This window comes from Chlorocebus sabaeus, chromosome 24 (genome assembly GCF_047675955.1).
Source record: "Chlorocebus sabaeus isolate Y175 chromosome 24, mChlSab1.0.hap1, whole genome shotgun sequence".
Lineage (NCBI taxonomy): Eukaryota > Metazoa > Chordata > Mammalia > Primates > Cercopithecidae > Chlorocebus > Chlorocebus sabaeus.
The window spans coordinates 70,878,647-70,902,797 of NC_132927.1; the positions used below are offsets into that span (position 1 = coordinate 70,878,647).

Sequence of the window (24,151 nt, forward strand, 5' to 3'; positions counted from 1 at the left end):
CTCCTCTGCCCCCACAGAGGCAGGTGGGTGAGCGAATTCCAGAGTGGAAGACAAGCCTGAAAGAAGGCCAAGGTCTAGGGTTACTATGGCAACAGCACGGCAGGGGGTGGTGATGTTGAATGACCGCAGCCCTGATGTGATGAAGGAGAGAGAAAGGAAGCAAGTCATCTTCAATTCAGCCTTGAGAGTGAAGCCTCCTTATTCTGATTAATCTCAACCCTCCTCTACTCAAAAATAGCCGAGGGCTCCGTATTGCCTACAAAATAAGGTTCAAAGCCTCTATCTACAGTCAAGGCCCTCCCTGATCTGGTCACCTCCTGCCTGTTCTGCCTCAATTCCTCCTCTTGCTCTCATGTACCCAGTGGCTGCAGTCACAGAAAGTCTTGTTTTCCCAGGTCTCCCATCGCGTCCCACCTCTAAGAATCTGCACTCTCTCAAGATCTCACAGAAACCCCTCAGCTCCCTAAGGCAGACTGTCATCCCACCATCAGATATGGTTGGCCTGATAAGAATGTCTGCCCCCACCCCCACCATCGCTATTAGATAGGACATTTCAAAGGTGGGGCCCTGTTCACCCTGCATGCCCTCAGCCCACCTGGCCTCAGTGCCAACTGGAGATGAGAGAGGCCCAACTGGTATTTGTTGCATGAACGAATGAATAAATGAATGAATGGATAGAAGAGGTTGAGCCAGGAGCAAGGTCACCGACTATTTGTTCTGCATCACCACCCCTTGACATGGCCCTGGAATTGATTGGGCAAATATTTAGTTCAGCTCCTCAGATTTCAAAACGCCCTTTTGGAGCATTAAAAAAAATTAAAAATTAAAAAGACTTCATGCAGGAGATCTTGCCTCTTTAGAGCAGTGCCTGAGTCCAGTTTTCCCATTGCTGCTCACCTGTGGGGTCTCTCATTTGTGTAGCCTTTGTTACACCACTACAGAGGTATATCTCTCAACAGCAGCAGCGAGCGCTCGGAGGAACCCTGCATGTTTGTGAGTTCAGAAGTTATCTTCCAGCAGGAAAACAAGGTCTTTCTGTACTTTGCAACTGGGGGAAAGGGCAGAGGAAGCCAATGTGAGTGGCAGTGATGTAGCCTAGTGGAAGGTGACAAGTTTGCGTGACTCGAGTAAATTGGTGTGTAGAGAAATGCAGCATGGGTTTATTCGGGTTTTCATTCTTTCATTTAACAGCTAGTTACAGAGTAGGGTTTGGTCATGTTTGAGATAGGAGAAAACAAACTTTTTCAAGTTCTCAACACTACAGTTCACCTGTGGTCACCAAAATGTGTGTGGAATTTCTCCAACCACCAAATTGTCCAGCAGACACGAACTGAGTGTCCTGCAGTTCAATTCAATTCAATTCCAACACTATATACCTGGAGATAACATCAGATCCCATCGGTTTAGGGCTCTGTCGCACTAGACTGCCCCTACTTCAGATGCCAGTTGCAAGTAGTAGGCTGTCACCTATAGTTTATGACCAACTGGCTATAAAGCGAGATACCCACAACTCCCTCCTCAAGTTCAGTTCATTAGCTAGGAGGGCTCACAGAACTCAGGGAAACACTTATGCTTAATGGTCTATTTTATTAATAAAGCATATATATGAACAGCCAGATAAATGAGAGTCAGAGGGCCAGGTATGGGGTACTGGGCACAGAGCTTCCATGTCCTCTCCCAGTGTAACAAAAGATGTTCCTATCACCCAAGAAACTGCAAGGGATCCAGGAGCTCTTCATCAGATGCTCTTGTCACTCTGGAAATTACTAAGCTCTCGGGAATCAGGTCAAAGACCAAATACTAAACAAACAATTCTCTTAGTACCCCTATCTACAAGGGTGCTAGAAGCACTGTCTCAGGAACTCCAACCAGAGACTAAATATATATTTCTTACTATTAATATGTCACCGTTTCACAGGCTGCTAGCCAGGAAGCCAGAGGGACTTCCCCAGTGTAAAATTTGGATTCAGACAAGGCTGCAGTCTCAGTTTCTTCACTAACAGTGCACTGTGGGGCAATTGCTTTACCTGTTTGGGTCTTAATTTCCTCACCTGTACATGGTGGTGTCCTCTGGGCACAGTGACCCACTGCAGTTGTGGCAGTGGAAACGGGAGGATGGACATGGGATCCGCTGAAGACACTGACCTGGGAGTCCTTGGCTTCTGACTCCATGGAACAAGTGAAGGGCACACGGGTCTGCTTCATCCCTGACTGCCTACGAGCAGGCCATTCTCGAAGAAGAGGCAGAATTAATATGAACAGCTCCCGTGCTCTGAGCACCTGCAATGGGCAAGGCATGGTGCCGAGTGCTTGCCAGGAGGTATCAAGAGGCCACGAGCATCCAAGTATAGAACCTGGACTTTGGAACCAGGATGCTTAAATCTAAATCTGAAATTCAGCAATTACTGAGTGTATTTGTTTGCTAGTGCTGCTCTAAGGAAGGACCACAAATGGTGTGGTTTAACCAACAGAAATACATTGTGTCTCAGTTCTGGAGGCCAGGAATCTGAGATCAGTGAGGAAGAATCTATTCCACACCTCTCCCCTAGCTTCTGAAGGTTTTCTGGCAATCTTGAACGTCCCTTAAATGTAGGAACATCATCTCAATCTCTGCTTTCCTCCTCCTGTGGTGTTCTTTCTTTATGAGTGCTGGTGTCCAAATTCCTCCTTTGTAAAAGAACACCAGTGATACTGGAGTAGGGGTCCACTCTTCACCATTATGACCTCATTTTAACGAATTACATCTGCAAGGACCGTATTTCTAAATAAGGTCCTATCCTGGGGTACTCCGGGTATGGGCTTCAACACATGAATTTGGAGGGTCGGGGCACTTCAACCCATAACACTGGGTGAGGGACTTGGGTGGTCTCTCTGTGCCTCAGTTCCCTCACCTATGGAATGTAGATGACAATACCTAACTCATAAGCCTATCGTGGGTGTTTGCTGAGCTCCTGTATGGAAAACACTTAAGCTAGTGGTTCAGCATTAGTGCCTTACAAACGTTAACTGCTGTTATCCCATTCATCTTTTGTAACAACTGTGTGCTGTGGAACGAGGGTGACAACTGGTATGCCTGCCAGAGCTGGGCAGGTCACCCAAACAGACACAGTGGGCTGCTAGTGATGCGGTCCAGGCAGGCAAGACAGTAAGAGCCCCCATTTAAAGGCATTCTACTCGACATTGTTACATAATAATCTATGGCATGAAACTCACCTATGGAGGTGAAAGCTCCTTGTTGCTCTTGATGTCAATGGAAAAAATCGACCACGAGCTACCTGGTCCTTAGATAGGGTTAACAGCTATTCTGAAAGAAGAATGCTGATTTGACAAGAACTGGGCATGAAGCCAACCATGTGGTCTAGAAAGGACACAATTGCCTTTAAGCCAAGGCCTAAGCCCATCAAGACTGAGTTAATGAGGCCACCCCACCAGGCTGGCGGAGGTCAGCCCTCACCAGCCCTGACTGGCTGTCTGGCTGCTGAGATGCTGAACAGGGCTGGAGAACAGACCAATTGGGGCCAGCCAAGTTCGCACATCCTCAGAGCCACCTGCTCAAGTGTTTAGCTCTCCTGGGGTGATTGACTTCAATGGGAACATGGCTCCACCAGCACCTTGATTCAGAGTTCTGGCCTCCAGAACTGTGAGAGAGTGAATTCCTATTGTTTCAAGCCACCCAGTTTGTGGTGATTAATTATGGCAGCCCTAGCAAGCTAATATTCCTCTTTTCCTCCAATTTCATAAGAACAAGTGTTGCTCTTCTTGACACACAGCTGTGTGTTCTCTTGGTCTCCTGTTACCTGGGGGAGTCTCCTTCCATTAATAACCACCTTTAACCTCCCTTTCAGCTTCTTCCCCCAAACCTGGGAAGTCCCTCCCTCCAAGCCACAGCTCCCTCTGCCCCACCTCCTTCCCAGCCTTCTCATCAAGGAGCAATCTGCCTTGACCATCCCCTTGACTTCTCAGCCTGCTGGCCCTGGGATCCTGCTCCCACCTCCCCAACTAGATCACCCTGGCGGCCTCTGTGGACCAGTGACTATCCTTATCTACTTGAATGTTCTGCTGCATCTGACACTGACAGTGGCATCCCTTGTCCTCCCTTGTTATCTGCCCTGGTTCTCCTCCTTCCTGGCCATCATCACCTTTGTGAGCTCTCTCTCTCTCTGCTCAGGCTTATGCTGAGGGTCTCAAAGTTCTATGCTTCATCCTCTTTTCTTGTCCTCTCCTTGCCCCAGGAGGCCCCCTGATCCCAGGTGCTTCCTTCACTTTAGTTCCTGTCTCTGTTCTTGCCTCCAAATCTCTCTTTAGACCCATTCACCTGTGTCATCTCCGCCAGTAGGCACCACAGGCCCCTCAGGCTCACTAGGTCCAAAACTGAACTCATCATCCTCCATACAGGCTTCCAAAACCTACCCCTCAGCTCACACCAGGTCCATTCTCCTTCCTTAATGTGTCTCCTTCTCTCCAGCCTCACCCCTGGTGCCTTGGCACACACCACCATCATCTCTCACCTGGATTACCACAACAGTGTCACTTGGTCCTGTCTTGATCTCCAGGCAACCATACCCATGACAGCCCAAGATAATTCCTCCCTCCTTCTCTTACAGAATGAAGTTCATCCCTGGTTCCCAGCCCAGCAGGACTTCCAAGCTCCCCATCTGGCCCTGATCTGGCTTCTCTCTGTCCTCCCCTCCTCCTCTCTGACAGGCTCCCAGTGCCCCACCACCCCCGGGCTGTACTGCTAACACTCCTGTGGTTCTCTCAGCCCAAAATGCAGCCTCCTGCTGCTGTGCTGTAAGCTCTTCTGTCTGTTCACTTCTCTCCACCCAGCCAGGGCTGATAAAAACCTAGACAAGGTTCAAAAACCCAGATCCAAGGTCACCAACTTCACAAAGCTTTTCCTATTCCATTCCTCTCTCCAATCACGGGAGAATGGACCATGCCTCCCTGTGTGTCTTTACTGTGGAGACATGTGTCAGAGCATTGACGCTCTGTCTTTAGTTCATCTATTGAGATATTGATCTCTTTTCTTGAGGCCAGGGGTATTTTCTGGGACATGGTTAGAGCTCAATAAACATTGATATTGGAGGGATAAAGTGAAGGAAGGATGGATGGAAGGCTATAAGGATAAATGGATGGATGGATAGATGGATGGATGGATGGAAAAATGGATAGATGGGGTGGGTGGATGTATGTATGTATGGATGGATGGATGGATGGATGGATGGACAGATGGATGGATGGATGAATAAATGGGTGGATGGATGGGTGAATGGAAGGAAGGAAGGAAGGAAGGAAGGAAGGAAGGAAGGAAGGAAGGAAGGAAGGAAGGGGAAAGGTAGTACCAGCATGTTTTAGCTCATGCAGACAGGCAGACGATGGGCAGAGGGAAGCATGGTGGCTGATTATAGGAGGATCACAGCAGATGTTTAAGGCAAGATTGACAACCCCACAAAGACTGAGAAGACAAGAAAAATGGGAAAGTTATTAAGACACAAGGCCTAGATCAGGAGCTAGAGGCTGGATCCCAGAACAAGGCAAGAGCCTAATAACTCAGGTAGCCAACCCATCCCAGTTTGCCAAGGTCTTTGCCAGTTTTAGCACTGAATATCCCACACCATCAGAAATTCCTCAGTCCCAGGCAAATTGGAATGATTGGTCACCTTACTAGTGATTAAGACCAGTGCCCCACTTCAGAGCAGAAGCATCAGCCAGGCCCTGAGTGACATCTTGTAGGCTCTTGAACTGGTCTCGCTCAATCCCATGAGGCCCAGTACCATGGAACAGAGGGCAGGGAGGCCGAGGGCCAAGCAGAGGAGCACCTGTGCTCAACAGGGCAAGGCATCACAGGGGCCAGCACTGGTTTCTCAGCCCTTCTCCCAGAAATCACCTTCCCACTTTGATCCCTTCCCATGCCCTGCTAGGCTCTAGGACACCAAAGTCTCATATTCTGGCCACTGGCTCCCCCTATGCAAGCACCCTGGGTGTTATGGACTGAATTGCATCTCCCGCAATTTCTTATGTTGAAGTCCTAGCTTGTAGGACTTGTTATGACTGTTTGTAGAGATTGGACCTTTAGGGAGTAATTAAAGTTCAATAAGGTCATAAGGTGGCACCCTAATCTGGTAAGACTGGTGTCCTTTTAAGAAGAGGAAGAGAAATCAGAGAGCTCCCTCTGTCCACTCCCTCTCCTGGTGTGTGTGTGTGTGTATGCGTGTGTGTGCATGTATGTGTGTGTACAGTGTGGGCTCACCGGGAAGAGGCCCTGGGAGGACAGTGAAGGCAACCATCTACAAGACAGGCAGAGAGCCTTCACCGCAGACCAAACCTGACAGCACCTTGAGCTTTAATTTCCAGCCTCCAGAACTGTAAGAAAATACATTTCTATTGTTTAAGCCAGTGTGTGTTTAACCCAGACCAGCGTGAGGTATTTTGTTACAGCAGCCACAGAAGACTGATAGACTGGGATGCCATGCCCCCGAGACCCCTCCAAATCTCTCCTTTCAAAACTCACCCCCCTCAGTCCTGATTCCTTCAGAGTCCTTTCCATGTGGCAGTGGGAGTCATGAGTTACCTCAGACTTTCCCCCAAATTCTCAAGACATTCCTTCAGGTGTAAGCTTGGGAAACGGCACGTGATGTCTTTCCCTCCTGGGAGGTCAGAGCACAGACAGCACACACAGGCTGGAGATGGCCTACAGGACCTTGGTTAGCCCACCTTTCCCAAAGTAGTTTCATCTGGAACCCATTTGGGGGGTGTTGCCCTAGTTTCTGATGGCTGCTCTAAGAAGTTATCACAAACAGTGGCTCAGACAACACAAAATTCTTCTTTCATGGTTGCAGAGGCCAGAGGCCTCACTGGGCTAGAATGAAGATATTGGCAGGGCTCCACTCTTTCTGGGAGGCTCTAGGGGAGGATCCATTCCTCGCCTTCTCCAGCTTCTAGAAGCTTCCTCACTCCTTGGCACCTGGCTCTGACATCACATTGACTTTTTCTCTCCTGCTTCCACCATCACATCACCTTCTTCTGACTCCAATCTCCTACCTCTTTCTTGCAAGGATCCTAATGATTGTAATTAGGACGCAGCTGGATAATCCACGACAATCTCTTCAAGATCCTTAACTTAATGACATCTGCAAAGTCCCTTTTGTCATAGAAGATAATATTCACAGGTCCTGGGTATTAGGACACGGGTATCTTTGGAGTTCCATTACTCACCTATAACTGGTATGCAGTGCTGATTTCCATCCTATAGGTATGGTTTAGGGATCTCTAGGTCAATGAGATAATGGACTCTTGCTCATGTTACATGGCGTAATGGGAAGAAAGCCAGCCCTAGAAAGAGGGGACTCAGGGACACAGTTTCCCTTCTTAGAGCCTCCTGCTTTTAACTGTGGGATTTGGGGCTGATTTCCTGACCTGCTCGGTTCTGTATTCTCTCCTATTCAACAGGAATGAACTGTGAGGGCACTGAGCAAAAACTAAGGGCTAGATACCTAGTAGTAGTGGGACTTGCCTCTGGATACCCAGTAGTGATCCTGCCTGCTTCTGGATATCCTATAGTAGCGATCCTATCTGCTTCTGGATATCCTACGGTAGCAATCCCACCTGCTTCTGGATACCCGGCAGTGATCACGCCTGGCTTTAGATACCCGGTAGTGATTGTGTTTCCTCTAGATACCCAGTAGTACTGTGCATGTTTCTAGAGATGTAGTCGTAGTTGGACTTGGCTCTAGATACCCAGTGCTCATCTCTAGACTGGGCTGAGATCAGTGTCTCCCTTGAAGGATTGTTGTAATGATGAAAAGACATAATGTGTGTAAAGCACTTGGTGTAATACGTGGTCTTTTTAAAAGTGTGAATAAATACTAGTTCTTATTATTTCTGTGGATATCCAGCAGCCCCATAATTGGGCCCCAAAACCACGAAGAAGGAAGAGGAAATGTCTTAAAGGTTGATGGACAGTGTTTGCTGAACATCAAGATCACTTTCCAGGTATTACCTCTGATTTGCTCTACCAACTCCACACCCCACCTGCAGCCACACAACCTTCCATGATCACGGCCATACACAACACACTGTGTCCGCCAGGCACGGGGACCTTGGAAACATAACCAGGTTTGAGACAGCACCCTGCACTGCTGTCTTGGAAATACTCTTAAGAGTGTGTGGCTGAGTTAGGGAACCCGGATTTCAAAGTAGAAAGGGAGAATCCACCCAAGCCCATAGAAATCCTGAATGCAGCTCCTTTCTCAGCAACAAGCATGGCTTGAGAGTCAGCCACCTGGGCACCAGCCCCACTCTGCCCCTAATTAAATGCATGACTTTGAGAATTCCCTTCATTCTTCAGAGCCCCAATTCAGTGATTGGTGCAATCAGGCTTGGCTACAGCGACCCATTCATTGCAGGCATGGTGAGACTCTCAATCCCTCCCATTCCCACTAGAATCCAGCTGTTGGGATCTATGACCCAGTCAGCATCACAGGCCTGTGGGGAGCTCTCAGGCTCAAGCCTATGCCCCCACTAATCTACAAGAAATTCGCTGCAGAAAACCAAGGAATAGTGCCTGGAAAAAGAGAGGGTTTGTTGGAGCTGTCCCTTTCCCTGTCTCTGGAATACCAGCAATGGACAGGCTCTTTGATCTTGTCTCTCAGGAGTGCCCATGCCATCCCAGGCAAATGGTGACCTGGTTGGTGGCGTAAGTCTTGGGGGGCAGCAAGTGTGCATCGTGGTCAAAGCCTCTGGAGCAGGCAGCTGCGTCTGCAGGCAGGCCTGCTGGCTGGAAACCTGCCAGGAAAGGAAAGGGCTGGCCTGGGGCGGGGCTAGGGAGGGGTGGAGACAGGGCCGGCTGTGGTCAGTGACAAATGCTGGCTGCAATCCAGCCAGCCCTCTGCCCTTTCCCGAGCCCGAGGGACTGCCACCTCCACTGTGTGCACGCTTGGCTACAGGACACAGTAAGTACAGATGCCTCAACGGGAGGTCCCACGGGCTTGAGGGCATGTGAGGCGAGGAAAGGATGGACTCTAGAGTTTTGGGGTTTGGGGGCTGCAAAGCTCTGAAGGAGTCTCACCTCTGCAGTTTCAGGTATCCAAGGCAGCAGAGGTGAGTGGGTCCCCTGAGCTCTGTGACCTTATGCTCCACACTAACTCTGGCAGAGCCTCTGTTTCCTCATAGGTAAGATGGAAATAATTATACCCTTTGGATGGTGTGACTGAAGATTAAATACAGCGGGTACTCTCACTCAGCACATCTGGCCATGTCTGCAGACACATTTGGTTGCCACAACTGGAAGGGGGATGGGAGTTAGTGGCATCTAGAGGCCAGCGATGCTACTGATGATCCCACAATACCCAGGACAAGATCACAAAGCATCATCCTGTTGAAAAGGTCAACAGGATGAAGGTTGAGAGACCCTGAAATAAGGCTGTGGGGACAAAATGTCAGCTGGATAGGAAGTGCTCAGTAAATGGCAGCTTCTGTTGTTTTCTGTGCCTGGAGTCTTGGGCCTTTGGAAATCAGGAACAATGATCTAATATTATCTGCTTCCCTGAGATAAGGGCATCTTGCCTGGAGGCTGCCACCCAGGCCGGTCGTGGCAGCTGCTCATGAGAGACAGTAACCATTTGGCAGTTTGTTAAATGAACAAAATGTAAAAATAAAGTAAGCAGAATTTTTTTGTTTTTCTGAGGGTAGGGCTTTTGGCCAGATACGCAGCAATAAAAGGGGAAACCACTTCCTTGGGCCAGTGTCCTTGCTCGTAGATCAGGAAACCGAAGCATGAAGAATACAGGCAGCAGATGCCTAGTGGTGACGGACGTGTTCATGGTGTTGACGGTGATGATAAGTGACAGATGTAGACTCATCTCCAAACTTGTCAAGTTGTAGACATTAAATATGTGCAACTTTGTGAATAGCAGTCATGTCTCAATCAAGCGGTTTTAATAAAGAAATAAAAGGAAGCCAGAGCTGAGAGACAGGGAGGGAGTTGTTCAAGGTCACCTGGCAAGTGAGCTCCGGGGCGGAGAGAGCTCAGCTCTGGGTGGCTAGCCTGGCTTTTTCCACTGCTCAGTGTCCAACTTGCAGTCTAATGTCTGAATTACAGAAAAGGAGACAGGGGTCAGTTCATTCATTCATTCATTCATTCATTCGTTCTACAAAGGTGTATGGAGCATCTCTCATGACTGCAAGTTCCTGAAGGTGAGAGCAGCACAGATGAGGGTCCCATGCAGAGAGAGGCTGGGATGAAAAATGTCAATGACAAATGCATATATAAAGGCATATGTGTAATTGAAGGAGCTTTGAGAGAAACAGTCAAGGCACTGTTCCAGAGAATAGCTATGGAAGGGGAAAAGGTCCAGTGTGATAAGGTATTGCAAAGAAGTGACATTTCAGCCTGTGCAGAAGTTGGCCTTGGTGAGAAAGGTCAGGGGAGGGTTCCAGTAGAGAGGGAAGGTGTGCAAAGGCCCAGGATTAGGACAGAACTTGCTGCATTTGAGAAACTGGGAAAAGTGAGCCTGGGGGTATCTTGTGATCCAGGGCAGAGCAGGTCCAGGCCAGGTAGAGCCAGATCACAGGAGCCCTCATGGGTTAGAGCACAAATCAAAGTTAGCATTTATCCGAAACACGGAGTTGGCCATGAGTTTCTTAGGCGAGGAAGTGCTGTGACCATATTTATGATTGAAGGAGATTCTTTTATATGTTGTATATAGAAAGCCTTGCAGGGCAAAGAAAGGAAGCTACTGGGGTAGCCCAGGGGAAGATGGTGGGAGATTCCATTGGGGGCAGTGAGAAAGCCAGGGAGACGCGGCAGTTTTAAGACCTGTTTTGGAGCTAGAACTGACAAGCCTTGCTGATGGGCTGGAGTGGAACAGGAAGTCAAGATTACTTCTTCTGGGAGGTTCTGTTCCTGGGTCTTTAGGATGTAGAGGAAGCTGTGACTTTGTCTCTCATCTCTGCCTGGGCTCCAAGCCTCACATCCCTCTTTGTAATTAGAAGATATTGGACAGACCCTCCTCACTAACACAGTTCCCACAGCTTAGTCCAGGGCAGAACTGGGCATGACTTCGTTGCCCAACACAAGAAATATCAGTCAGCAGATTTTGGGCTTCATGGATGGTGGGGGCCAGCGGGAGGGTTGACCAAGGCCCACCCATCACATTCCCAGCACCTGCCACCTTAATTCACCTTGGCCTGAGATGACAGATGAACTTGACTGATTCCCTCTCTTCCCTCTGCAGAAACACTAAAGCCAGGGACCAGGAGAGAGGCAGCCTGACCAGGCTCTCAAGGCACTCGGTGGAGGCTGGTCTGGGGGATGGGAGGCTCCCAGGGCTTCACCTGTCTCTGTCAAAGCCATATATTTCCACCAGAGGCCCAAGAGTGTGATGGCAAACCCGGGGCTTTGAAACTAAGAAACGTAAAACAAGCACTGAGGACTCCACTGCCTCTTGGAGCCACCTCTCTGATTCTCTGTTTCTTCTTTTGCACTGTTAGGATAATGATACCACCTCCATGTTACTGTGGAGACGTATAAATGGGCTAATACAGGTGAACCGCCTGAGGATACCAGGAGGTGAGGTCGAGGAGGAACGAGGTATCACTCCTCAGAGCCGCTCAGAGATAGACTGTGCACGAGTCAGAGGAACCCGGATTTTAATTCTGGTTCCATCACTCAGTAACTGGAACAAGCTTTTCCACTTCACTTAGCCTCAGTCTATTCAATTTGTAAAACAGAGTGAGTTTACTTTTGGAAAACTCTATAAAATAGAGAGCTTACTTTTGGTGAAGGCTAAACATAATAATATTTATGGAGTGTTTAGTAGGTCTTTAATAATTAGTGGTTTTACTAAAAGATAGAGACGGTGGGCCCAGAGGGAGCAAGATTTCTGGGTCTCAAACGTGTAGCCCAGGAGAGCCTAAGTGAACCTGGGGCCCTCTCCAAACAGACCCTGGGGGAGACTCGGTGCATATATAAAGGCACCCGGAGAAGCAGCTCCTCCCCATCGGATCTCTAGTGCTTGGCAGGGGGCGGGGGTCCTGAAGGGGTATCCACAGCACACGGCAGACTGCAGATGAAGAAACTGAGGCCCAGAAAGGGTGAGGCTTGCCCAGGGTGACCTAGCAGTTGCATAGATGAGAGAATGGAGGCCAGGGCCTCACTGGGACTCTCTGGTCAGCTGCCCCTGGGCTCTATCCAAGAAGGAAACTCCCCTGCTTCTGAAACTGTTCTCGAAATTATCAGCTCAGTGTGACTCTGTGGGGGGTTGAGCCACATTGTTTCTTTAGCAGCATCTCCATACATGGCTGGTTCCAACACTTGGCAAGAGGGACCATATTGTGCTGCAAACTAGACTCATTTAGAGGAGCCAGAGATTAAACCGCCCACCCATGTCCTTCAGAGCTCCCCAGGCAAGTGCTATGGTGGGAAGTCATGACACTCCAGGGAGTGTCAGCGGGGGGAAGCCCAGACTCTGCTCACTCATTATCTGCAGATTAGGGCTATTGTTGGTGGTTACTAAGTCAGGGATTTCAAAATCAGGAAGATGCAGCACAGGAATGGAGGAGGCAGGACTCTGTAGAGGCAGAGTGGTAACCGGGCCTGAGTCCAAGCTTTGCTAATGTTAGCAGGAGACTCCATCTCTCTAACCTCGGATTACCCATCTGTAAAATAGAGCTAGCAGCAAGACGCACCTTTCTGGGTGTACGGGGCTGAAGGAGTTGGCACAGTGCCTGAGAAAGGGTGAGGACAATGCGCCCAACTGCTACGGCTGCTGGGTTCGGTGCCAGGTTCGGTTCTGCAGGCAGAACCTTCTACATGAGCCTCCTTCTCAGAGGGAGCTCAGGGCGCAATTTGGAGGCTGGACTGGCAAGGGTGACCCGCTGGAGTTATTCAGCTTCACTTAAAGACAGGCCTGCAGTCCAAGCCTGCCCAATTCCTGAGACCATTCTCTCTCCACTGCTGAGCCCCACGGCCACTCTGCAAGTGATTTCCCACGCAGTTGTTTGGGGCCCTTTGGAGTTTGGTTTTATTTGGGTCACGGGATGCTGTGACAGCTGCCCCTGCCTGGTGGGGATCTGGGAGCCCTGATGACAGTGTGCCCATAGAGAGAGCCCAGCAGAAAGGGATTCCTTCCAAGGTGACACACAGGGCAAAGCTCACATCACAAGCCAGGCAGGCCCTCTGCACCTGATAATTAGCTGCCCTGGGTGCTGCCAGGCTCACAAGTGTGTGTGTTTGTGTTTGTGTGTGGGTGTGTGTGAAGCATGTACCCTATGATACAGTTGAGAATATGGGGGCCTCAGATGGGGCTTTTGCCAGAAACTGCCATGCCTACTGCTCATCCTTCCACAGCACGTGCCCCCAAGCACCCCGTGGTGTAGGTGCTGCTATCATCACTGTCTTACAGTTGTGGAGAGTGGCTCAGGGTGGCGGTGCCATTATCATCACTGTCTTACAGTTGTGGAGAGTGGCTCAGGGTGGGGGTGCCGTTATCATCACTGTCTTACAGTTGTGGAGAGTGGCTCAGGGTGGCGGTGCCATTATCATCACTGTCTTACAGTTGTGGAGAGTGGCTCAGGGTGGGGGTGCCGTTATCATCACTGTCTTACAGTTGTGGAGAGTGGCTCAGGGTGGGGGTGCCGTTATCATCACTGTCTTACAGTTGTGGAGAGTGGCTCAGGGTGGAGGTGCTGCTATCATCACTGTCTTACAGTTGTGGAGAGTGGCTCAGGGTATAACTGACTTGCCCAAAATCTCACTGCAAGGACACAGCAGGGCTGAGATCTGAACCCTGGCAGCGGCTTCAGAGCCTGGGCTGTTTCCTACTGCGGAGGGAGAAGGCAAGACTTCTACCCATAGCCAGATGGGGAAGCATGGACACAGAAACAGCTCCTGGGTGAAGTGGAGGGAGGAAGAGGAGGACTGAAGGCAAAGGCCACGTCAGGAGTGATGGGAGACCCCACAAAGGTCCCCCTGAGAAGCTCTAGAGTCAAAGATGAATGCCTCCTCGTCTAGAAGATGAAGAGATGTCTTTGCCTGCATGGGCTGCCGTCACAAAGTCCCACAGGCTAGGGGGCTTCAACAACAGAAATTTCTTTCTTTACAACTCCGGAAGCTGGAAGCCTGAGGTTTAGGCGCCGGCAGGATTTGTTCCTTCCAAGGCCCTTCTTCTTGGCTCACAGGTGGCTGCCTTCTCACTGTCTTCACCTGGTCTTCCCTCTGTGCGTGTCTGTATCCTGATCTCCTCTTTGTAATTTTTGTGTAAGGACATAGTCATATTGGGTTAGGGCCCACTCTAGTGACCTCATTCTAACTCAGTCCCCTCTTTAAAAGCCCTATCTCCAAATATAGTCACATTCTGGGGTATTGAAGGTTAGGACTTCAGCATATGAGTTTTGGGGGGCACAATTCAGCCCAGAACAGGAGGACGGCGGAGATGCTCACCTGAGGGGGGCAGGCAGAATTCCTTTAGGAGGGGAAGGTGTCTCTCTGTGAGACAAGGGTGGCATGGAGCAGCCCCTGGGGAAAGGAGAAAGGGACAGTTGGCATCCTGGTATCCTGCCTACCCCAGGGTGGATGCTCACTCCATGTGTGCTGAATGAACAGGGCAAGGCCAGCAGTGCTGATAGCCCCAGGCACGTAGCTGGTCTGAGTTCATAGAAGGACCACAGGGCCCTGCCATGTGCCAAACCAGGACACCAGAGTGAAGGCCAGAAGCTCACATGGAAGCAGCTTAGTTCCCTGGTAACCTCGAGATGCTGATGAGACAAAGCAGAGCAGGGGGAATCCTCTCCCTCCATGTCCCATCCTCCAAAATGTGTCCCTTGATGTGGATGGGCGGGGAGGGTTCCTGCCCTGGCAGCCGGGCTTCTGCCTTCGGTCTACACCTCTTCTCCCTCCTTCCTCTCCCCGTTGTCCCTAAATCTTTGTCCTCGAGCCACTGCCGCCCTGTGTAAACCCTCATTCCCAGTCTCGGGGGTGCCATCCCTTTTCTTTGAAGCTAAATGGACCAAACCTACTCATTGAGTGTTGGGTGGGGACATCTCTGGAAAGTCAGTGCCTGGACCAGCCCCACCCCTCTCTGAGGACACCTTCTTTCCCTTTCAGAACAAAGAACAGCCGCCATGCAGCTCTTCCTCCTCTTGTGCCTGGTGCTTCTCAGCCCTCAGGAGGCCTCCCTTCACCGTCACCACCCCCGGGAGACGAAGAAGAGAGTCAAGGACCTCCATGTAGGTGCCACGGTGGCCCCCAACAGCAGAAGGGACTTTACGTTCGACCTCTACAGGGCCTTGGCTTCCGCTGCCCCCAGCCAGAACATCTTCTTCTCCCCTGTGAGCATCTCCGTGAGCCTGGCCATGCTCTCCCTGGGGGCTGGGTCCAGCACAAAGAGGCAGATCCTGGAGGGCCTGGGCCTCGACCTCCAGAAAAGCTCAGAGGAGCAGCTGCACAGAGGCTTTCAGCAGCTCCTGCAGGAGCTCAGCCAGCCCCGAGATGGCTTCCAGCTGAGCCTCGGCAATGCCCTTTTCACCGACCTGGTGGTGGACGTGCAGGACACCTTCGTGAGTGCCATGAAGACGCTGTACCTGGCAGACTCTTTCCCCACCAACTTTGGGGACTCTGCGGGAGCCCTGAAGCAGATCAATGATTATGTGGCAAAGCAAACGAAGGGCAAGATCGTGGACTTGCTTAAGAACCTCGACAGCAACGCGGTCGTGGTCATGGTGAATTACATCTTCTTTAAAGGTAAGGGCCTTGGGCCCAAACCTGCACTTTCTCTGGCTTTTCCGCTGCTTTTTGCTAAAGAATTCCCAATTCCCTCACATACATAAAGAACGGGGAGTAGATTAAGTTCTTTCAGGTGCCTGCTGAGAAAAATTAAGTAAACAAGTAGCCAGAGAAGGTAAGATGAGTGCCTTCTCACTGTGGATGGGGTTAGTGAGCCTGAGATGCTGTTTCCTCCATGGAGGAAGAGCTGACTACTGTCTTTGGGCCCCTGGGAGCATCCGAAGCCCCAGTTTTCATACAGGCTCCGAAGCATGAACCCATTGTGTCCACCATGACAAAGACACCAACACCTCAGTTACTCAGGGCAGGACACAGACCCCAGAAGGGCTTAGAGGGCATTTCCCAGTCCCCCATATGCCCCAGATGCTGGCCCCTCTGCCCTCATAGAGGCCAAGACTCCCTCAGACAAATGCTTCTTCCTCTGAAATGCCTCCTCCGGACTCCTCAGTAAGAGCTGACCTCTGCTTATCTCCCCGACACTCCTTGTAAGCATTTCTGTTCGCGTCTGCAGCTCCTGCCAGGTGCTAACCCTGAGCAAAGCAAGAGTGGATAGAGAGGAGAAGAGAGGAGAGGAGAGAGTGGGAAGGGTTGGGAAGGAAGGCAAATTGTTAACACCTCCCCTTCCTGTGGTCACAGATCGTATCTTTGGCCATTTGGGTGGCTATAACAAAATACCGTAAACTGGGTGGCTTAGCAACAACAAACATTTATTTCTCATAGTTCTGGAGGCTGAGAAGTCCAGGATCAAGGCACTGGCAGATGCAGTGCCCGTTCCTTGGTTCATGATGGTGTCTTCTCAGTATGTCCTTGCTCAAAGGAGCAAGGCAGCTCTCTGTGATCTCTTTTGTAAGGACACCGATCCTGTTCATGACAGCTCTACCCCCACGAACTAATCAACTCCCAAATGACCCCTGTTCTAATACCACCACCTCGGGGTTAGGTTTGAACATATGAACAATGTGGGGACACACACATTGAGACCACAGCAGTGAGTGTCGAACTTGGACTCTGAGATTTCCTATCCCCTGGTGCAGGGCGGTCCCCATTACACCAGATTGCTGAGGACAGCTGGGAAATAAGCTAAGGATGGTATTGTGTGGGGCCTTCCTTTGATAACAAAGAAGTTGGAAACAGGCCAGGCATGGTGGCTCATGCCTGTAATCCCAACACTTTAGGAGGCCGAGATGGGCAGATCACCTGAAGCCAGGAGTTCGAGACCAGCCTGACCAACATAGTGAAACCCCGTCTCTACTTAAAAATTACAGAAATTAGCCAGGTGTGGTGGTGGGCACCTGTAATTCCAGCTACTTGGGAGGCTGAGGCAGGAGAATCGCTTGAACCTAGGAGGTGGGGGCTGTAGAGAGCCAAAATTGTGCCACTGAATTTCAGCCTAGGTTACAGAACGAGACTCCATCTCAAATAAATAAATAAATAAATAAAATTAAAAGAAGTTGGAAGCAATCACTTGTAGCATTTTGTTCAGAAGTTTCCATAGGAAGGTAAGAGAAGGGTCATTGAAGACTTCCCAATGGGAAAAACCTTTCGTTTCCAGGATCCATACGAACTTCTCTCTAAAACTTAAATTAAAGTATTGGGAAGAAAGTGCAAACAGAGAAGCTCACCCAGATATCATGTAGCATTCATGGCCAGCCACATTTTTTACCCTCTTCACTAGGAGATTTGGCCTTGAGTAAAACGTTAGAGAATCAAAGAACATCAGGGGTCCAGGGCCTCTGAAGATGTGAAAACCAACCTCCTTGTTTTGCAGATGTGGAAGGAAAAGCCCTATGAAAAGTCCGAGAACGGGCCCAGTGTTATAAAAGGACTTGCCTTGACATTCAAGAGGTTCAACAGTCACTGCTCTGAGGCTGCCATAAAGATGGTCTCTGCTGGCTATCTTTACTGTCTTCACTCCCTTTATTTGCAGCTAAGAATTTCTAATTCTTCCAAAAAATTCTTTTTCATTTTTCTTTCTTTTCATCTTTAGCTAAGTGGGAGACAAGCTTCAACCACAAAGGCACCCAAGAGCAAGACTTCTACGTGACCCCGGAGACTGTGGTGCGGGTACCCATGATGAGCCGTGAGGACCAGTATCACTACCTCCTGGACCGGAACCTCTCCTGCAGGGTGGTGGGGGTCCCCTACCAAGGCAATGCCACGGCTTTGTTCATTCTCCCCAGTGAGGGAAAGATGCAGCAGGTGGAGAATGGACTGAGCGAGAAAACACTGAGGAAGTGGCTTAAGATGTTCAAAAAGAGGTACTTTCAGACTACCCCAGGGCCAGCCTAACTCCATACAGCCCCAGGGAGACACACACGCCCTACCAGGGCCACACAGCACTGGTGGGAAGGACTCGCCCAGCCAAGGAGCTGCCTTCAAGCCCAGAGGCATCCTGTGACATCCAGGTCCTGGGATCCTAGCCCAGTTGGAGGGACAAGGGCTGGAAGCTGGGTTCCTTAGGGTGGTGCCAGAGTGGGCAGAGACCTCTGGGGCAGCCCATCTCCAAGTCCAGAGCAAGGGGAGGCTCATCCTAGACAAGAGGCCAGAGGATTCATAACCACCATTGTTCCTTGGGTTAAGGAGTCCTTTTTTTAAAGCATCGAAACTAAGAATCCAGTGCATTATGAAGCCAAGGGGTGAAGCTCAGTGTGCCAATGCCCTAGAACAGTCTAAGAAAATTCCTTTTCCTTTTCTAGGCAGCTCGAGCTTTACCTTCCCAAATTCTCCGTTGAGGGCTCCTATCAGCTGGAGAAAGTCCTTCCCAAGCTGGGGATCAGTAACGTCTTCACCTCCCATGCTGACCTGTCCGGCATCAGTAATCACACAAATATCCAGGTGTCTGAGGTGGGTTCAGAAGCTCCTATGCATCTGCTTTCCAAGATATTTCATTCTATTCTATTCTTTCTATTCCGCTCTACCCCATTTCATTCCATTCCATTCCATTCCACTCCACTCCACTCCAGTTCACTCTATTCCATTCCACTCCACTCCTCCACTACACTCTACTCCTCCACTCCACTCCTCCACTCCACTCCACTCCTCCACTCCACTCCTCCACTCCACTCCTCTCCTCCACTGCACTCCACCCCTCTCCTCCACTCCACTTCTCCACTCCACTCCTCCACTCTACTCCACTCCTCCACTCCACTCCTCCACTCTACTCCACTCCTCCACTCCACTCCTCCACTCTACTCCACTCCTCCACTCCACTCCTCTCCTCCACTGCACTCCACTCCTCTCCTCCACTCCACTCCTCCACTCCACTCCACTCCACTCCTCCACTCCACTCCTCCACTCCACTCCTCCGCTCTACTCCACTCCTCCACTCCACTCCTCCACTCTACTCCACTCCACTCCTCTCCTCCACTGCACTCCACTCTCCTCCACTCCACTCCTCCACTCCACTCCTCTCCTCCACTCCACTCCTCCACTCCACTCCTCCACTCCACTCCTCTCCTCCACTCCGCTCCTCCACTCCACTCCTCCACTCTACTCCACTCCTCCACTCCACTCCACTCCTCCACTCTACTCCACTCCACTCCTCCACTCCACTCCTCTCCTCCACTGCACTCCACTCCTCTCCTCCACTCCACTCCACTCCTCCACTCCACTCCTCCACTCCACTCCACTCCTCCACTCCTCCATTCCACTCCTCCACTCCAGTCCTCCACTCCACTCTTCCACTCCTCTCCTCCACTCCACTCCTCACCTCACTCCTCTCATCCACTCCACTCCTCCACTCCTCCATTCCACTCCTCCACTCCAGTCCTCCACTCCACTACTCCACTCCACTCCTCCACTCCAGTCCTCCACTTCACTCCTCCACTCCACTCCTCCACTCCACTCCTCCATTCCACTCCTCCACACCACTCCAGTCCTCCACTCCACTCTTCCATTCCACTCCACTCCTCCACTCCACTCCTCCAATCCACTCCACCCCACTCCTCCACTCCACTCCTCCACTCCACTCCAGTTCACTCTCTTCTATTCCACTCCACTCCACTCCATTCCATCCAATTCTGTTCCACTCTGCTCCATTCTATTCTATTCCATTCCACTACACTCCACTCTTCCACTCCACTCCTCTCCACTCTTCCATTCCACTCCTCCACTACACTCCGGTTCACTCTATTCCATTCCATTCCACTCCACTCCTCCACTCCATTCCATTCCACTCCAGTTCACTCTATTCCATTTTACTCCACTCCACTCCATTCCATTCCATCCCATTCCATTCCACTCCACTCCATTCTATTCTACTCCATTACACTACACTCTACCTTACTCCATTCTATTCTATTCCATTGCACTCCACTCCACTCCTCCACTCCACTCTTCCACTCCACTCCTCTCCACTCTTCCATTCCACTCCTCCACTACACTCCGGTTCACTGTATTCCATTCCATTCCACTCCACTCCTCCACTCCACTCCATTCCACTCCAGTTCACTCTATTCCATTTTACTCCACTCCACTCCATTCCATTCCATCCCATTCCATTCCACTCCACTCCATTCTATTCTACTCCATTACACTACACTCTACCTTACTCCATTCTATTCTATTCCATTGCACTCCACTCCACTCCTCCACTCCATGCCTCCACTCCACTCTTCTACTCCACTCCTCCACTCCACTCCACTCCAGTTCACTCTCTTCTATTCCACTCCACTCCACTCCATTCCATTCCATCCAATTCCGTTCCACTCTGCTCCATTCTATTCTATTCCATTCCACTACACTCCACTCTTCCACTCCACTCCTCCACTACACTCCGGTTCACTCTATTCCATTCCATTCCACTCCACTCCTTCACTCCACTCCATTCCACTCCAGTTCACTCTATTCCATTTTACTCCACTCCACTCCATTCCATTCCATCCCATTCCATTCCACTCTACTCCATTCTATTCTACTCCATTACACTACACTCTACCTTACTCCATTCTATTCTATTCCATTGCACTCCACTCCACTCCTCCACTCCATGCCTCCACTCCACTCTTCCACTCCACTCCTCCACTCCACTCCAGTTCACTCTATTCCATTCCACTCCACTCCACTCCATTCCCTTCCATCCCATTCCATTCCACTCTCCTCCATTCTATTCTATTCCATTCCACTTCACTCCACTCCTCCACTCCTCTACTCCTGCACTCCTCCACTCCACTCTTCCACTCCACTCCATTCCACTCCTCCACTCCACTCCACCACTCCACTCCACTCCATTTGATTCTATTCTATTCTACTCTATTCTATTCTATTCCATTCCATTCTACTCTATTCTCTTCCATTCCATTCCAGTCCACTCCACTTCACTCTCTACTATTCTATTCCACTCCCCTCCTCTCCACTCCATTCCTTTGCAGTCCACTCCACTCCACTGCACTCCACTCCTCTATTCTATTCTATTCTATTCTATTCTATTCTATTCTCTCCCTCTCCCTCTCCCTCTCTTTTCCCCCACGAAGCAAAAGTTTCACTTTATGTCGTATCCTTCATGTAATGGGAAGCCATATCCACCACTGTTCCTTGAGTTAAGGAGTCCTGTTTTAAACAATCAAAACTAAGAAGGCACTTCCTAGCTGTGTGATCTCCAAAAAATACTTGACTCTCTGAGCCTCCTTTCTCTCTTCTATAAAATTGAAGAATTACACCTTGCTCCAAGATGTCATGAGAATTCAATGACAGACACATGAGACGTCACCTCCCAGCACAGTGCCTGGGGCAGAGTAGCTGCTCCATTGTTCCATTTCCTACTTGCTCCATTGCTCAGTTGAACAGATACTTAGAGGGTGATGCCCATAGGCAGAAGCTTTGCCATTTGACATGATGGCTTCACTCACCCCTGGTGGCCTGGTGATGCCTGATGTCTCCCCTGCAGATGGTGCACAAAGCTGTGGTGGAGGTGGATGAGTCGGGAACCAGAGCAGCGGCAGCCACGGGGACAATCTTCACGTTCAGGTCGGCCCGCCTGAGCTCTCAGAGGATAGTGTTCAACAGGCCTTTTCTGATGTTCATTGTGGATAATGATATCCTCTTCCTTGGCAAAGTGAACCGCCCCTGAGGTGGGGCTTCTTAACTCTACACACCTCAGGGTGGGAGATAAAGGTGGCTATGCTATGGCCCACCTGTATGCTGGTAGCTAGTGATTTACACAGGTTTAGTTGATTAATGAGGCATTACAAATAATATTACTGTATGATGATTCCTTCCACCCACACAACTGCAAGACACAGGTGCCTTGGGGAAATTTGGAGAACGTTCAATCTCGCCCTCACTCTTCATCAGTGAAGATTAGCACTGAGATCCACAGAGGCTGGATGACTTGCTCAAGTTCACCAGCATGTTAGTGGCAAAGAGAGGTCCAGAGTCCAGGCCCTTGATGCCCAGCTCAGTGCCACAAAGCTCAGTAGGAGGGTTGTTCCAGTGGATGAGGGCCACCAGGAGGCACAGGTCCAAGGCTGGTCCCCCACCTATCAGCAACAACAACTGTCAGTTCATCCTGCATGGGAAAAATATTGGAATGGGAGTCTGAAATGGGGCTACTGTTTTGGTCCCAACCTGCTGTGTGACATTGGGGCAACACTTCCCCTCTCTGGACCTCAGTTTCCTTCTGTATACAAGGATCAGATTCTTGCTGTGATCCAAGAACTCCTGAAATCATATAGAAAGGCTGGGGTGTGCCCTGTCAATCATGGTTGATTTCAATACACTCAAGTGCCATTCATCCTTTAAGAAAAACATCTGGATATCAAGGTGGAAATGGCCCATTTAATGATTGATTATATTATCGTCTTGTGGATATAGTTATAATCTTATGGGCCTGGCTGGGAGTGGAAGAAGGGAAGCCTGTTGCGAATAGTAGAGTATCAATTGCAGGTGCCAATGACTAACTTTTTGAATTTTATGTTGGCATTAACAATAAAGCATTTTGCAAACACTGGTTATAACTGTCTTTATAGAGGCAGCTCTGGGAATAGTGACATTGATTGCTTACCATGCTCCAGGCCAGGTACCTGGCCCTTCACCTGGATGGTCGCATTTAGCCCTCATAAGACTCCTATGAAGAAAGGCACCACTGTTATCCCCATTTCACAGATGGGAAAGGCAAGGCTTGAAGTGGTTAGGTGGCTTACCCAGTCACATATCTCCTAAGTGGTGCAGCCAGAATTTGGCGGGGAGAGTGTGGCCCAGAGCCCTATATTCAGTCCTGTACTCTGTGCTGTGGAAGAGGGATGACCAGGAGCAGAAGCTTCATTCAGGGGCATCTCAGGCACCGGCTACCCCGTAGCCAGGTAAGTTCCCTGCCTACCTTCACCAAGCACGATGTGTTTCCTCATCTGTCAAATGAAGAGGATCAGACACTCAATAACGGAATAAATGGGTGGGTGAGTCCTTCGCTGCATCCAGGTCTGACTCTCTGTGTGCCTGCCCACCCCACCCTGCATGTTCTAAACATGCTTCCATGAGGCTGTGCCCCACCCTCTGATTCTAGAGTCTGGACGGTATCAGAGATCAGTGCCCACTAGAGGTAACAAGGTCAGGACCCCAAGCCTTGTCCATCCCCCAAAGTATTGAGCCCCCACCATGCACCAGCCCATGCCAGACGGTTTGCACTTGTGATATCACCCATCCCTTAACAACCCAGCAAGGTCTGTTATTGTTCCCGTTTTACAGACAAGGACATAAGTGCTTTCCCAGGGTCCCACAGCTGGTGACAGTGAGGGCCCAGGGTCTGAGAGCCCAGATGGCCCATGTGCGGGTTGGTGGCAGGGCAGATGGCTGCAACCAGATTCAGACATTTCTCTGCAATGGTGCTGTGGGCTCAGGGTGGCTCTTTAGGACGGGGCCCCTTCATAGGGTCATCCACTCCTATGTGCTTTCCCTTGCATCATGCCTTGCCTGAGGCAAATAATTCTCTTGAAGTTTACCCATCCTGTCCAAGGTCACAGGGAAGTCCTGTCTGTGTCTCACACAGAAGGCCAAGGTCCAGCACTGTCCAAACTTTACTCAGCAAACAGTCACAAAGCAGCTTCTGTGTGAGGGGTCGGGGGTGGGCTCAGTGTGGTCTCTGCTGCGTGTCACACATTGAAGCACTGTGCTGGGGGTCACCGCAGGCTGTTTAACTCAATTGTCACATGAGCCTGGGTGCACAAAATGGTAGAGCAGCTCAGATAGAGATGGACAGAGAGAGAGCATGAACCTCTGAGGAGTCAGGTTTTCGCGGACAAGGGGACACTGAGCTGGCTTTGGAGCATGAGAAGGACTTCACCTAGCAGATGTGGGAAAGGAGTGAGACCTCCAGGCAAAGGGACCGGCTGGCGATGAGCGTGATGTGGTGAGCCGTGGAGTGTAGGGGACCCCACG

General features: G+C 50.2%; 1 protein-coding gene across 2 annotated transcripts; it reads left to right on the plus strand.

Moving 5' to 3' along the window:
• Window positions 1-8,824: 8,824 nt before the first annotated feature.
• Window positions 8,825-22,727, plus strand: SERPINA5 (serpin family A member 5). 2 transcript variants are annotated; one of them, XM_037984448.2, is made up of 6 exons: window positions 8,885-8,951; window positions 9,076-9,171; window positions 15,104-15,739; window positions 17,769-18,039; window positions 18,478-18,625; window positions 21,666-22,727. In XM_037984448.2, exons 3-6 carry the CDS (start codon window positions 15,121-15,123, stop codon window positions 21,846-21,848), a joined length of 1,221 nt encoding a protein of 406 aa, XP_037840376.1. In that variant the 5' UTR covers window positions 8,885-8,951; window positions 9,076-9,171; window positions 15,104-15,120; the 3' UTR covers window positions 21,849-22,727. The 2 variants fall into 2 exon arrangements, with proteins under 2 accessions (XP_037840375.1, XP_037840376.1); XM_037984447.2 differs by lacking the exon at window positions 9,076-9,171 and having other exon boundaries at window positions 8,825-8,951.
• The last annotated feature ends 1,424 nt before the right edge of the window (window positions 22,728-24,151 follow it).